We start from the raw sequence: 13,226 nt of genomic DNA on the forward strand, positions 1-13,226 counted from the left end.
GCCCCGCCCCGGCCGCCCTCCGGGCCAAGAGGGGCCCGCGTGGCGGCCGCGCCCCAGCCCAGCCCTCTGCTGCCGCCTAGCGCGCTCCACCCGCCGGAGCTCGGCCGGCCCCCGCCCCGAGCGCAGGAGGGCACTCTTCATTCAGTAACGCCCTGGCGTGACACCCACTGGGAGACGTGATCTCCAAGTGGTGTGTGTGTTTGTGTGTGTGTGTGTGAGAGAGAGAGAAACAGCTCTCCAAGTGCTGTTTCATTTTACTTTGCATAACAAGCGCGTAACAGCTTGTGTGTGTGTGTGTGTGTGTGTTTGTATGCGTGTTGCTCAGTCGTGTCCGACTGTTGCGAGCGCACGGATTGTAGCCCACCAGGCTCCTCTGTCCATGGGATTATCCTGGCAAGAACACTGGAGTGGGTTGCCTTTTCCTACTCTAGGGTAAGAGGAGAAGGGAGTGACGGAGGATGAAATGGTTGGATGGCATCACCCACTCAGTGGACACGAGGTTGAGCAAACTCAGGGAGATAGTGCAGGACAGGGGAGCCTGGTGTGCTGCAGTTCACGGGGTCGCAAAGAATCAAACATGGCTTAGAGAATGAAAACAGAACAACTCTAGGGGATCTTCCCCACCAAGGGATCAAACCTGTGTCTTGTTTGTCTCCTGCATTAGCAGGTGGATTCTTTACCACTAGCGCCACCTGGGAAGCCCTGTTATATGAACTGTCGACTAAAAAATATTTTCACAACCTGAAATTAGTTATTTTATTTGGTGGTCAAGTTTAGGACTCAGAACCTGGGAGACGCATCTCAGTAGCCCTGAGAAAACTGCTCCCAGGAAGCAGGAGGGAAAGTCAGGCTACATATAAGTTTGCAACAAAGGGAGCAGGCAGTCTGAACATCAAAGATCAGATATCAAGTTAAGGAACTTGGCTTTGTATGTCTGGGAAGAAGCAAGCCTCTGTACTCACTGAATTCATTCCTTTCATATGCACCTCAGCTATCTGGGGCCAATCCTGTTTCCTTATTCACCTTGCTTCTTGCACTCTCCCAGCTCCTCAGCAATTGGGGCTAGGGGGAGCCTGGGGGGGAGCCGCTACATCCACTGGATCACATGGGTCACAATTAGTTTTGGGAGCCCTCATTCACCTTTGGAGGCCAGCAATCGCTGATGGCTGTTTCATTCCTTGTTTATTGATATGGCAAGGACATATTTTCATTTCACAGTATGTTGTTCATTACCAGAAAAAAAAATTGCTATGTCAAGGTCATTGTGATGAAGAAGCATTTCAAAGACTTGATCTCCAGCCCCAACCCAGACCTTCAGTTTCCCCAGGAAAGAAGTGTCTGGAAAGGCCCGTCCCCTGCCCCCCACAATGGGTTGCAGCACCAGCAGGGGTGAGCCTGGTTCCCTGAACTCCTGTTGGTTAACAATGCAACCCCCAGGACCCCCTCCAGAGATCTGAGACCAAAGGAGGAATTTCACTGGGCCAAGTCAACCCACTCTGCCCCCAAACCTATCCGAGTGGCTGTTGCCAGCCTCACATGACATGAAGTTGACATTCGGCAATTGTCTAAAAATGAAAATTTTAAACGCACCGTATAAGATAGAAATTAGGGAATATTGCATTCCTTGTGCCTGTAAGTGAAAAGGAAGTGACGTATCTTCACTACTGTGTGCTCAGTCTTTCAGTCTTGTCCCACTCCTTGCAACACCATGGACTGTAGCCCTCCAGGCTCCTCTGTCCAAAGGATGCTCCAGGGAAGAATACTGGAGTGGGTTGCCATTTCCTTCTCCAGGGGATCTTCACTATCAGAAGAGACAAAGACCCCAGCAGGGTGATGGGAGATTATTTGCTAAAACATTAGAAAAACACTTTCCCATTCAGATGACATGACCTGTGAAGGATAAAGAGGGTGTGTGTGTGTGTGTAAGTGTTGGGTCCAGGCTGCCCCAGCCATCTCAAAGCTGCAATTTTACCCACAGCGGATCCACCCAGTGTTAAATTCAAGAATCATAAAACCTTGCTTATGCATTTCAATTAAAAGGGTTGAGAACAGAGGTCATTCCATGGTGTTAATAACACTTCTAGGGGTTCTGACAGCAGTGACATTTCAGAGAAAGCAATGCCCAGGCACGTATCAAAGAGATCAACATCTGATACCGCGCGTTGTTGGCAACATTCAGAGGCTAGTCTTTCCATCTTTGTTTTCCTTCTACCGTTTGCATTTTGTGAGACTGCTTGTTGTCTCTTTAGACTCAGATCTACCTGATTTTGCCTGCTAATAGCTCCTTCGTCATTAAGAGAGCCGCAGTAGGGTTATTCAAATACTCGAAATGAAGAACAGTTAAACTCTCTTCTGAAACCTTAGTCTAGTGGAAGATATAGGGTTACTTCCTTCGGTAACACACTCCTCCACACTGCAGTCAGGTGAAGACGTCTCCGTAGAGACTTCCCATGTGGTTGTAGTAAACATGGGCTGTGGGGGCAGGTGCTGAGGGAGGACCAGGACACGCACCTGAACTCTTGAGCCAGTGTCTGGGAGAGCCAACCCTGAAGCAGTGGATCACCCAGTGTCCGGAAGATGCTGAGGACCCCCGGTGTTGCTGGGACCCCTGGAGCATGACCTGCACCCAGCAGCATGCCTGGATGGTTCAAAAAGGCGTGGTACGGGCTGGCTTCTCTGCTCAGCTTCTCCTCCTTCATCCTGATCATCGTTGCCCTGGCACTGCCCCACTGGCTGAGTGGGAAAATCCTCTGTCAGACGGGAGTGGACCTCGTCAACGCCACGGATCCAGAGCTGGTCAAATTCATCGGAGACATTTACTACGGACTCTTCCGCGGTTGTAAGGTGCGGCAGTGCGGGCTCGGGGGCCGCCAGTCTCAGTTCACGAGTGAGTATACTGCGGCCGCAGAAGCTGCTTTAGAACACTTATTTGTAAATATTTGTATGGGGTGCATGCACGCGGGCTCAGTCACCCCGTCGAACTCTTTGCGACCCCATGGACTGTGGCCCACCCACCAGGCTCCTCTGCCCATGGGGTTTTCCAGGCAAGAATACTGGAGTAGGCTTGTGTCTAAATGCAGAATTGAAGAGCCGCTTCAGTCTAAGGCGTGATGACAAAATCCACAGTAAGCCAAGGACTTACTCTTGTTCAGCATCAAGAAAAGATCTTTTTTTTTCCCTTTCTGCAGAGATTTGTAGATCTTTGTAGTTACCTCTGTGAATAATCACTATTAATATTTTGAGTGGTTACTTGTGTCAGACATTCTACAGAATGCTTTCCATGGCTTATCTCTGTTAAGCCTTGTAACAAATTTATAAAGAAGGCATTGTTAACATTCCCATTTTGCAGAGGGTTACACGGACACTCGGAGAGTTCATTACCTAACTTGCATGAGGTCAACCAGCCAGGAAACAGTGTCAGACTTCAGATGCAGGCCATGCAACTGGGGTGCACTCAGCCAGTCTGGCCTGCAAGTGTAGACCAGCTGCTGAAATGAAACTTACACTTCTGTTTATATTAATATAAAAGTTTCAGAGTCTGAGAAAAAGCCAAAGAGCTCTACATCTGAGCACTGGAATCAGACTACCTGGGTTCAAAGCCCGAACCCGTTGTTTCCTGGCAGGGAGAGCTCGGGCACAGCTGCTATCTGCGAACGTGAGCAGGTACCGACCTGGGCAGGCGGACATCCAGGTCACGTCAGAGCTGCTCTGAGTGTAAACAGAGCAGAAATCCAAGCCCAGTGTACGGAGGGTCCTCTGGGAAGGAAAAGCCAACCCCAAAAGGCCAATATTCTGCATGTCTTCAGAATGAAACAGATTACCGGTAAGAACAGTAGCCTACAAATTCATAAGTAACCCACATAATGGAAAAACAAGGGAATAAGGAATTTTATTCATTATTTGATTTCTATATGTCAGGATTGTAGTGAAGGAAATGGCAACCCACTCCAGTACTCTTGCCTGGAAAATTCCATGGATGGAAGAGTCTGGTAGGCTACGGTCCATGGGATCGCAAAGAGTCGGACACAAGTGAGCGACTTCACTTTCTATCTTTAGCCAGAGTATCTTCTTAAACATATAAAGAGAGAAAACTGGAACCACTGACAAATAATACAAATTGGCTTCACTTATATACATGAAGGATATATATACTAAAAATTGTTAGGTATAGCAATAAGAAAAATCTTGGGGAATATTTATATTTACCCAGAAATTAAATTGGACAAGGGATACTGAAAAAATAGCTAGGTCTTTTAAGAATATGAGGGGATAAAATATATCAGCAAATCTGATTGTGCTGTACAGTAGAAACTAACCACCACATTGTAAAGCAACTATACTCCCAGAAAATGTAATAAAAAATTACATAGAAAGCTGAAAACACATTTAACATGAATAAATTAAAAAATATAACAAAGAAATAGGACAGGCTAAAAGGAAATGATGACAACTGTGTGCAGTACTTGGTTCTGAGCTGGGTCCATTCACTGTAAATGACGTCACTAGGGTAACTGACGGAACTTGAACCGGGCGACAGGATTAAACAGCAGTCACACGCCAGTGTTGCCCTAATGATTTGCATAGTTGTATCCTGGTTGTCAAAGAGAATGCCCTTTTTGAGGAAACTGCCCCTGAAGTACTCAGGGTTGAAGGAGCAATGTACCCTCAAATGGTTCAGGGGGGAAAAAAATTACTGGTAGCATTAAGATTATTTCAAAACCACTTATACAAAAAAAAAAAATTAAGTGGGAGATGCACAATGTTTTAAACAGTTGTAGATAATTTGCAAAATTTTTATTCTGTATTGGATATTCTCATCAGAAGTCAGTCTCGCTACCTTTAGTAAAAGGTGAAACATTTATATGATTTGAAGAGAAAGCAGAGTATATTTCTACCTTTAGATGTACAGCTGCTAGACCCAACATCACCTACCTGTGTGAGGTACCTAGGGGGTGCATCAGAGCCCACCACCCCCCAATACGGAATCAGGATTTACCTACTACTATCCATAGAAATTTAAAAAAAATCCTGCTCCTAGGGCCTGTGTGCAGATCAGGAGAATTGGGGGGTGGGTGTGAAAGTGCTTTGTAAACTGGAGTAGGAAGGTTTGGTTAGGTCTCGTAAGACAAACAGCCTCCATTCCCACCTTCAGAGGGGTCTCCCCTAGAGTCGCCCAGGAAGGTCAATTTCCAAATCAACCAGGGAGAAAAGCAAAGAGCTATATATACAGGATGACTTCCCAGGTAGTTCAGCAGTAAAGAATCTGCCTGCTGATGCAGGAGACTCAAGAGACCTCAGGTTCAATCCCTAGATAGGGAAGATCCACTGGAGAAGGAAATGGCAACCCACTGTAGTATTCTTCCTTGGGAAATCCCGTGGACAGAGGAGCCTGGTGGGCTACAGGCCATGAGGTTGCAAAGAGTTGAAACAACTGAGCGACTGAGCACATACATAAGCACTCACATATGCAGCAAAATCATGATTAAGATCCTTGCTTATACCCAGACTTTCTGAAATAAAAGCAAAACAACCTAGCCATTTGAGTGGAAAGAAAGAGACAGATGCTTGTTTAGCCACGTTCACATATTCACCCATGTTGTAGAGTATTTGTGGGCCTGATATTTGAGGAAAACAGAGATGAACTAAACAGAGGAGTGTCTGCCATTAGAAGCTTTCCATCCGGGAAAGAGAAAGGCAGTAAGTGATCCCTGAGCAGCGACACATGAGTGTCACAAGCTTCCTTCTTTGTTCATTTCCTTCATTTCTGCGCTGGAAAGGAGATCCTACTGATGCCCATCTAACTGATGAGGAAACTGAGGATCAGAGAAACCAGTAAAGAAAATAATTTCTGTAAAAGCAGCTGATATAGTGCCTGAAACGTAGTATGTGCTTGATCATTTTCAATTTGCTGGGGCCCTCGTCATCTCTCACCCCCAAACATTCCATCCACAGCCAGACCTGTAACTGACTTCAGATCTCACACTTTTATTATTACTGTCTATTTTAGATAACAGTTCTCTCTCAGATGTGTCTTTTGCAAATATTTTTTCTTGTTCCGTGACCATGTTGTTGTTTTTTTTTGACACTGTCTTTCATAGGGCAGAATTTTTTCCATTTTAATGAAATCTAGTGTATCGATTATTTCTTTTTTAAAATTATTTTTTGCCTTGCTAGGGGTAAAAAGGACCTCTGGACTTCTCTAAGATATTACAAATTATGTAATAATAAGGTAATTATCTAATTTGAGATGCTGATAGGTTGATTAATAACTTCTGGGATTCAAGCAAGGTAGCTTTTATATGTACACAATAAAAATACTTATTCAAATTCAGGACTTGCCTGGTGGTTCAGAAGCTAAGACTCAACACTCCCAATATAGAGAGCAAATAAAGATGGAAGCTCCCACGTGCTGAAATGAAGATCTGACGCAGCCAATAAATCATTTCTTTTTTAAAAAGGAAAATTCAAAATAAAGCTTCTAGAATTTCAGCTCTGCAAGAACTAAATTTTTACATCGTTGCTTATCCAAGTTATCTGATTTTCTTGCTATGCTGTGTGTGTGTGCTAAATCCCTTCAGTCATGTCTGACTCTTTGTGACCCCATGGACTGCAGCCCACCAGGCTCTCCTGTCCATGGGATTCTCCAGGCAAGAATACTGGAGTGGGTTGCCATGCCCTCCTCCAGGGGATCTTCCCAACCCAGGGATGAAACCTGCATCTCTTACGTCTCCTGCATTAGCAGGCGGGTTCTTTACCACTGGTGCCACCTGGGAAGCCCCCATATCACTTCATATGCCCCAAAATGCCCTTGCCATCACAGTCACTGGTTATTTCTCAATTTTTTATTAGATCAAATCTGGAGATGGCTTCATACCATTACATGGATATGATTAATTCTTTTCAAAAGCTATATTGTGTGGACTGTGCTTTAATTAATTAAATCAGTCTCCTACTGATTCATGGGCTTCCCAGGTAGTTCAATGGTAAAGAATCTGCCTGCCAATGCTGGAGATGCAGGAGACATGGGTTCTATCCCTGTGTTGGGAAGATTCCCCTAGAGGAGGAAATGGCAGCCCATTCCAGTATTCTTGCATGGGAAATTTCATGGACAGAGGAGCCTGGGGGGCTACAGTCCATGGGGTTGAAAAGACTTGGACAGGAATCAGCACAGCACCAATTCATATTTTTGTTTCTCTCCAACTTTTTGCTACTTTAAGGAATATCTGATACACACACACACACACACACACACACATATATACAGCTTTGAGCACATGTGGGAGTCTTTTCCTAGAAGTGAAATTGCAGTGAGACATGCTGCCAAATTCCTCTCAAAGAAAGTTTATAAATTAATATCACTACCAGGTTTGACAGCATCTCCTTCCCTATACCTTCGTCAACACCATGTATTAGCGAACCTTTGGTCTTTGCCAATCACATAGGTGATGATTTTCTAATTTAAGTGTTTGGTGAGGATTATTATGCTGGTCATATGTCCTAAGGATTGCATGAGCAAGTAAGGGGATAAGGAAACAATTAGGTAATCAGGCACAAGCTCCCATGTTTGGAATTTAAAAAAAAAAAAAGTGTTGAGAGTCTGCAATAAAAAATAAAAATCTAAAGGACACTGAGATATAAGGAATAGAAATGAAAACGAGAAGTCCTACAGGGAAAAGTCCCATGGGAAGGAGTTCATTTTCCAGGGTAAAGTTTCTCAGGCCGAGGAGATAACCACATGAAGATAGATACACATGGAAATACAGAACTAAAAGGAAAATTCGATCAGAACTAAAGATGTAACTGTGCTGTGTCTGGAAACTTCTGAGCAGAAAGGACACTTTAAAGGGAACAAAATTCTTGTTCTCAGACTTGGCAGACACCAGCCTTCTCTGAATAAAAATGGGCAGGTGAGCCAGCAAAGGAGCGGGGGGACGGGGTCAGGCAGAGAGTGGAGCCAGGAAAGCTTTGAGTCCTGGATCTCAGTTGGGGTGGGAGACGGGCGGGTCCGTTTGGTGCCAAGTAGTGAAGCAGGGATGCGGAAGTGCACAGGATGGACCCAGGTTAGACCAGGAAGTGTTCAGTAGAAACCTCGGAGTAGTTGCAGAGGAAGCGGTTTGCCCAGGTGTTTTTATTTATTTTTTTAGCTTTCATCATTTTATTTTTTTAAGTCTTTATTGAATTTGTTACATCATTGCTTCTGTTTTATGCTTTGTTTTTCTGTCCATGAGGCATGTGGGATCTTAGCTCTCCCAGCCAGGCATTAAACCTGCACCCCCCTGAACTGGAAGGCCAAGTCTTAACCTACTGGACCACCAGGGAAGTCCCCGCTTTAATTGTTTTAAATCATTCATATATAATAACTGAAGCCAGTGACTCTCAACTCTATATACCATATGGTACATAGGACTATGGGGCTTCCCTGGTTCCTCAGACAGTAAAGAATCCATGTGCAATAAAGGACACCCAAGTTCGATCCCTGGGTCAGGAAGATCCCCTGGAGAAGGAAATGGCTAACCACTCCAGTCTTCTTGCCTGGAGAATCCCATGCACAGAGGAGCCTGGTGGGCTACAGTTCATGGGGTTGCAAAAGATTTGGACAAACAACACTCTGACCCTGATGAAAGCTTTGTGATCGGCCTTCTTAGACTGCTTCTCGTGCCAGGTTCCTTTGCTAAACAGACACCCTCTGGGGCTTGTGTGGATCAACTCACACCAGATCCCAGAGCCGCAAGGCCGATGCAGCTTAAACACCTAGCTGGGGTATCTTCTGATTTTGCATCCACCCTAAGGAAGCGAAGGTTGCTGGGCAACTGATAAGGGGTAAATTTATCTGGGAAGTCTCTTGCTTTTTGGAAGCCCAGCGCTTGCTGCCTTGCCCTCACTCTGCTGTACTAACGCCTTCACAGTAAGCAGCCTGGGCCGTGTACCCTTGAGCTGAGCTCTGAGGCTGACGTGTTGGCTGTGTCTTGTCTCTGCAGTCTTCCCACACCTGGTGAAGGAGCTCAACGCAGGCCTCCACATCACACTTCTGCTGCTCCTCTTCTTGGCCTTGGCGCTGGCTCTGGTCAGCATGGGCTTTGCCATTCTCAACATGATCCAAGTTCCATACCGGGCAGTCAACGGCCCTGGGGGCATCTGTCTATGGAATGTTCTTGCAGGTAAGGGAGGTCCCATGGGGAGAGAGATTCCTGCCCACATCACCAGGAGGCTGGGTTCCAAGCAGGTGGGCAGAAGGTGTGAAGGTGTGAAAATACCCCACGTCAAGCTTCACTTCCCTGGGCCTGTTACCTTCTTGATGGGCACCAATGTCCTTCTTACTAAAAGTGGAAGGATAGCTGTCATCAGGAAGAGTTAGGTCTTAGCGTGTATGAGTGGCTGAGGACTTGGAGCAGCAAAGAGGTTGGGATGAGAGACAAGGGAAGACAGAAAGACGGGGGTGGAGAGATGAGGACCCTGGGACCAGTGGTAGGGGAGCTGCTGCCGTGAAGCTGGAGGAAACTCACAAAGAACAGAGGAGAAGGAACCTGGGGGGCCCACAGTCCTTATTTTCTGTAACCCTCACAACCTCCCTATGTTTGTTGTTGTTGTTCAATAGCTAAGTCATGTCTGACTCTTTGGGACTCCATGGAATGCAGCCCACCAGGCTCCCCTGTCCTTCGCTATCTTCTGAAGTTTGCTCAAATTCATGCCCATTGAGTCCATAGTGCTATCTAACCATCTCATCCTCTGCCACTTCCTTCTCCTCCTGCCTTCAATCTTTCCCAGCATTAGGGTCTTTTCCAATGAGTCACTTCTGCACATCAGGTGGACAAAGTATTGGAGCTTCAGCGTTACTCCTTCCAATGAATATTCAGGGCTGATATCCCTTAGAATTGACTAGTTTGATATCCTTGCAATCCAAGGGACTCTGTTGTATTATTAGACCCATAGTTACAGATGAAGAACCTGAAGCTCAGAGACGTTAAAAGATGCACTGAAAGTCACATAGTCATGAGCAATAGAGGTAAGATTCCAACCCAGGTATAACTGAGTCTAGGCCTTTTGTCTTTTCATTAATCCATGGTGTCATCTATGACCACCATGACCTATTTTCCAAGACAAAACCCAAGTCAAAAGATGTGCATAAGTGTGTGCAGGTGTGTTAATTTAGGAGAGTATATGGTATATAGAAATTAATTCACCTTTAGTTCAGCACTGGAAAAAATCACCTGTAATGAAAGTAACAAAATCCCAAAAATGATTTCAGAGAATCCAGGTCAAATGGTGAAGGTGTCCTGATGACCAGCAAGTATAAAAACAAGTGATGTTGGTTTTAAAAAAAAAAAAGAAGGCAAAATTGAAGGCAAAAGGAGGAGACGACAGAGGATGAGATGTTTAGATAGCATCACTGACTCAATGGACCTGAATTTGAGCAAACTTCAGGAGATAGTGAAGGACAGAGGAGCCTAGTGTGCTGCCCTCCGTGGGGTTGCAAAGAGCTGGACATGACTTAGGGACTGAACAATGACAACAGTGTTGCTTTATCATTCATTAGAACCTAATGTCAGTAAATCAGTTATTACATACTTGCCTATATTTGCAGACTATGACCATCATGTAGAATTTCTTATAGACATGGCTCACTCCCATCTAGACTTGCATATCTCTGCCTAAATGCTCACAGTGACTGGCATGTAGAAAGTGTTCAATCTCACTCTTTAAATAAATGCCTATCTAGGTCAATTTCCTTCCTTCTTGAGGCAGTACTCTCAAGCTCAGAATATTTTTAAGAAGGCAATTTGACAAAACTTGACTCTTAAAAGGCATAAAAACATGAATAGCCTTTGATTAAACAACCCCAAACAGTAATTTATGCTAAGGAAATAACTGGAAAAGAGCACAAAAATATACATTAAAAGGTGTTTCCTTCAGCACTTTATAATATCAAAAATTGGAAGCAATCTAGAAAACCAGAAATTAAGTTACCCTTAATTAAACTTAATTAAGTGTGTCACTGGAATGAAGCATCATAGACCAATTTAAAGTGGTGCTGTAACAGAATATTTAGCAACATGGAAAAAAAATATTCAAGTTAGAGAGAAAAAAATCAAGTGTAAAACAGTAGGAGTACCATAATACTAATTCTGTTAAAAAGAGAGAAATGTAAAGAAATATACTAAAATTTTCCAAGTGTTTTCATTTGACTTTTAGGGGAAAAAGCAAATTTGTCTTTTCATCTTTATGATTATCTTGGATGTCCAAGTTTTTTTCAAGGAAAGAATAATAATCTAAAGAAAGAGAATAATAAATGTGTTTTTAAAATATTAATTAAAATCAGGATAGGAGAAAAGTTGAGCAAAAGAGAGAGACATGGGGAGAGAAAAAGAACCAGAGAGAATCTGGAAGGTCCAAGCCCGAAGCAGCAGGTAGGGAAAGACATGAAGTCTGCCCCCTCTCCTCTCCTTTCCTGCTTCTCTTATCTCTTCTTATCACTAAGCTTGGAAGGAGGATATTAAAGAGGAGAGAACTGTCTAGCTTTCTGTTGATCCTCCAGTCCACCCCATAAGATGCTCTTGCGTCTTTCCTTACAGCCTCAGGGTCTGCATACACAGGCTGAATTAGTTAGAGATTGAGCTTATCCAACATGGGTAAAGAAAAAATTAGAGGGCTTGAGATTCAAAGTTGATCTGATAGGAAGCTGATTCCCACACCTCTTGCCCCTCACACAGTGAACTATCTGCTGCTTTTAAAAGGAAATCAAAATTTGTGTCACCCTCCGAATGTTTTAAGGGGCTTCCCTGGTGGCTCAGTGGTAAAGAACCCACCTGCCAATGCAGGAGACCTGGGTTTAATCCCCAGGTTGGGAAGATCTCCTGGAGGAAGAAATGGCAATCCACTCCAGCATTCCTGCCTGGAAAAATCCCATGAACAGAGGAGCCAGGAAGGCTACAGTCCATGGGATCCATTGCAAAGAGTCGGACAAAGCCAAGCAACTTAAACCTCAAAAGTTTGTTGCTTGTGCCCCAGAAAAGCCACCTCACCTCTAGGAGTCGAACTGCAGAAAAAAGGGCTCTGTATGAGGGTGCACTTTCTGGGTTTCAGGCGGAGTCGTGGCCTTGGCCATTGCCAGCTTCATGACCTCAGTAAAATTTCATGACCTGACAGAACGAATCGCCAACTTCCAGGAGAAGCTGTTTCGCTTCGTGGTGGTGGAGGAGCAGTACGAGGAGTCCTTCTGGATCTGCGTGGCCAGTGCCTCAGCCCATGCCACTAACCTGGTTGTGGTGGCCATCAGTCAGATCCCCCTGCCGGAGGTCAAGGCCAAGATCGAAGAGGCCACGGTCACAGCCGAGGACATCTTGTATTAATAACCTGCACCTAAAACCAGTTTTTGGTGTGAATGGAAACCTCCCTTTTCTTTTTCCAGGTTTCGCAGTCCAGAATGTCTGTGTTACTGGCAGAAAGAATAAGGAAGTGGGAGGAGGGAGGGTAGTACGTGCACCAGAAAAGAAAACATTCTGAATTTATAGCATCTCTGTACTTCTTTCTCACTGATCTTGGAGTTAGAGACTGCCACTTGCCACCTGTCTGAGATGCTGGACGATTCACTTAATATCTATTAAATGGGAATATTAATGACCTTGCAATGTTGTAATGAGTTTTTTGTTTTTGTTCAGTCACTAAGCCATGTCTGACCCTATAAACCCCATGGACTTCAGCATGCCAGGCTTCCCTGTCCTTCACTGTCTCCTGGAGTTTGCTTAAACTCATGTCCATTGAGTTGGTGATGCATCCACCAATTTCATCCTCTGTTGCCCACTTCTCCTCCCGCCTTCAATTTTTCCCAGCATCAGCATCTTTTCCAATGAGTTGGCTCTTCACATCAGGTGGACAAAGTATTGGAAATTCAACTTCAGCATCAGTCCTTCCAATGAATATTCAGGGTTGATTTCCCTTAGGATTGACTGGTTTGATCTCCTTGTTGTTCAAGGGATTCTCAAGAGTCTTCAACACCACTGTTCAAAAGCATGAATTCTTTGGTATTCAGCCTTCTTTATGATCCAACACATCTGTACATGACTACTGGAAAAACCTTACCTTTGACTATGTGGACCTTTGTCAACAATGTGATGTTACTTGGATGATAGTGTTGCCAGCCTTTGTATACTGGCTGGCACCCTGTACATATAAGACAGTATACATTCCAAGAAATGTCTAGAAACTCTTGGTACATTTCACTCAATACT

General features: G+C 44.6%; 1 protein-coding gene across 1 annotated transcript; it reads left to right on the top strand.

Annotated features, from left to right (window-relative positions):
• Positions 1 to 2,634: 2,634 nt before the first annotated feature.
• Positions 2,635 to 12,587, top strand: CLRN2 (clarin 2). Its single transcript, XM_055587529.1, has 3 exons — positions 2,635 to 2,887; positions 8,979 to 9,158; positions 12,082 to 12,587. Exons 1-3 carry the CDS (start codon positions 2,635 to 2,637, stop codon positions 12,345 to 12,347), a joined length of 699 nt encoding a protein of 232 aa, XP_055443504.1. The 3' UTR covers positions 12,348 to 12,587.
• The last annotated feature ends 639 nt before the right edge of the window (positions 12,588 to 13,226 follow it).

Source organism: Bubalus kerabau, chromosome 7, assembly GCF_029407905.1.
Source record: "Bubalus kerabau isolate K-KA32 ecotype Philippines breed swamp buffalo chromosome 7, PCC_UOA_SB_1v2, whole genome shotgun sequence".
Lineage (NCBI taxonomy): Eukaryota > Metazoa > Chordata > Mammalia > Artiodactyla > Bovidae > Bubalus > Bubalus kerabau.

Bases quoted from the DNA above. Each gene is read 5' to 3' on its own strand.
- CLRN2 (XM_055587529.1), top strand. From the start codon at position 2,635: ATGCCTGGATGGTTCAAAAAGGCGTGGTACGGGCTGGCTTCTCTGCTC. The intron at 2,888-8,978 runs GTGAGTATACTG...TTGTCTCTGCAG, and splicing joins CCGCCAGTCTCAGTTCACGA to TCTTCCCACACCTGGTGAAG. The intron at 9,159-12,081 runs GTAAGGGAGGTC...TCTGGGTTTCAG, and splicing joins TCTATGGAATGTTCTTGCAG to GCGGAGTCGTGGCCTTGGCC.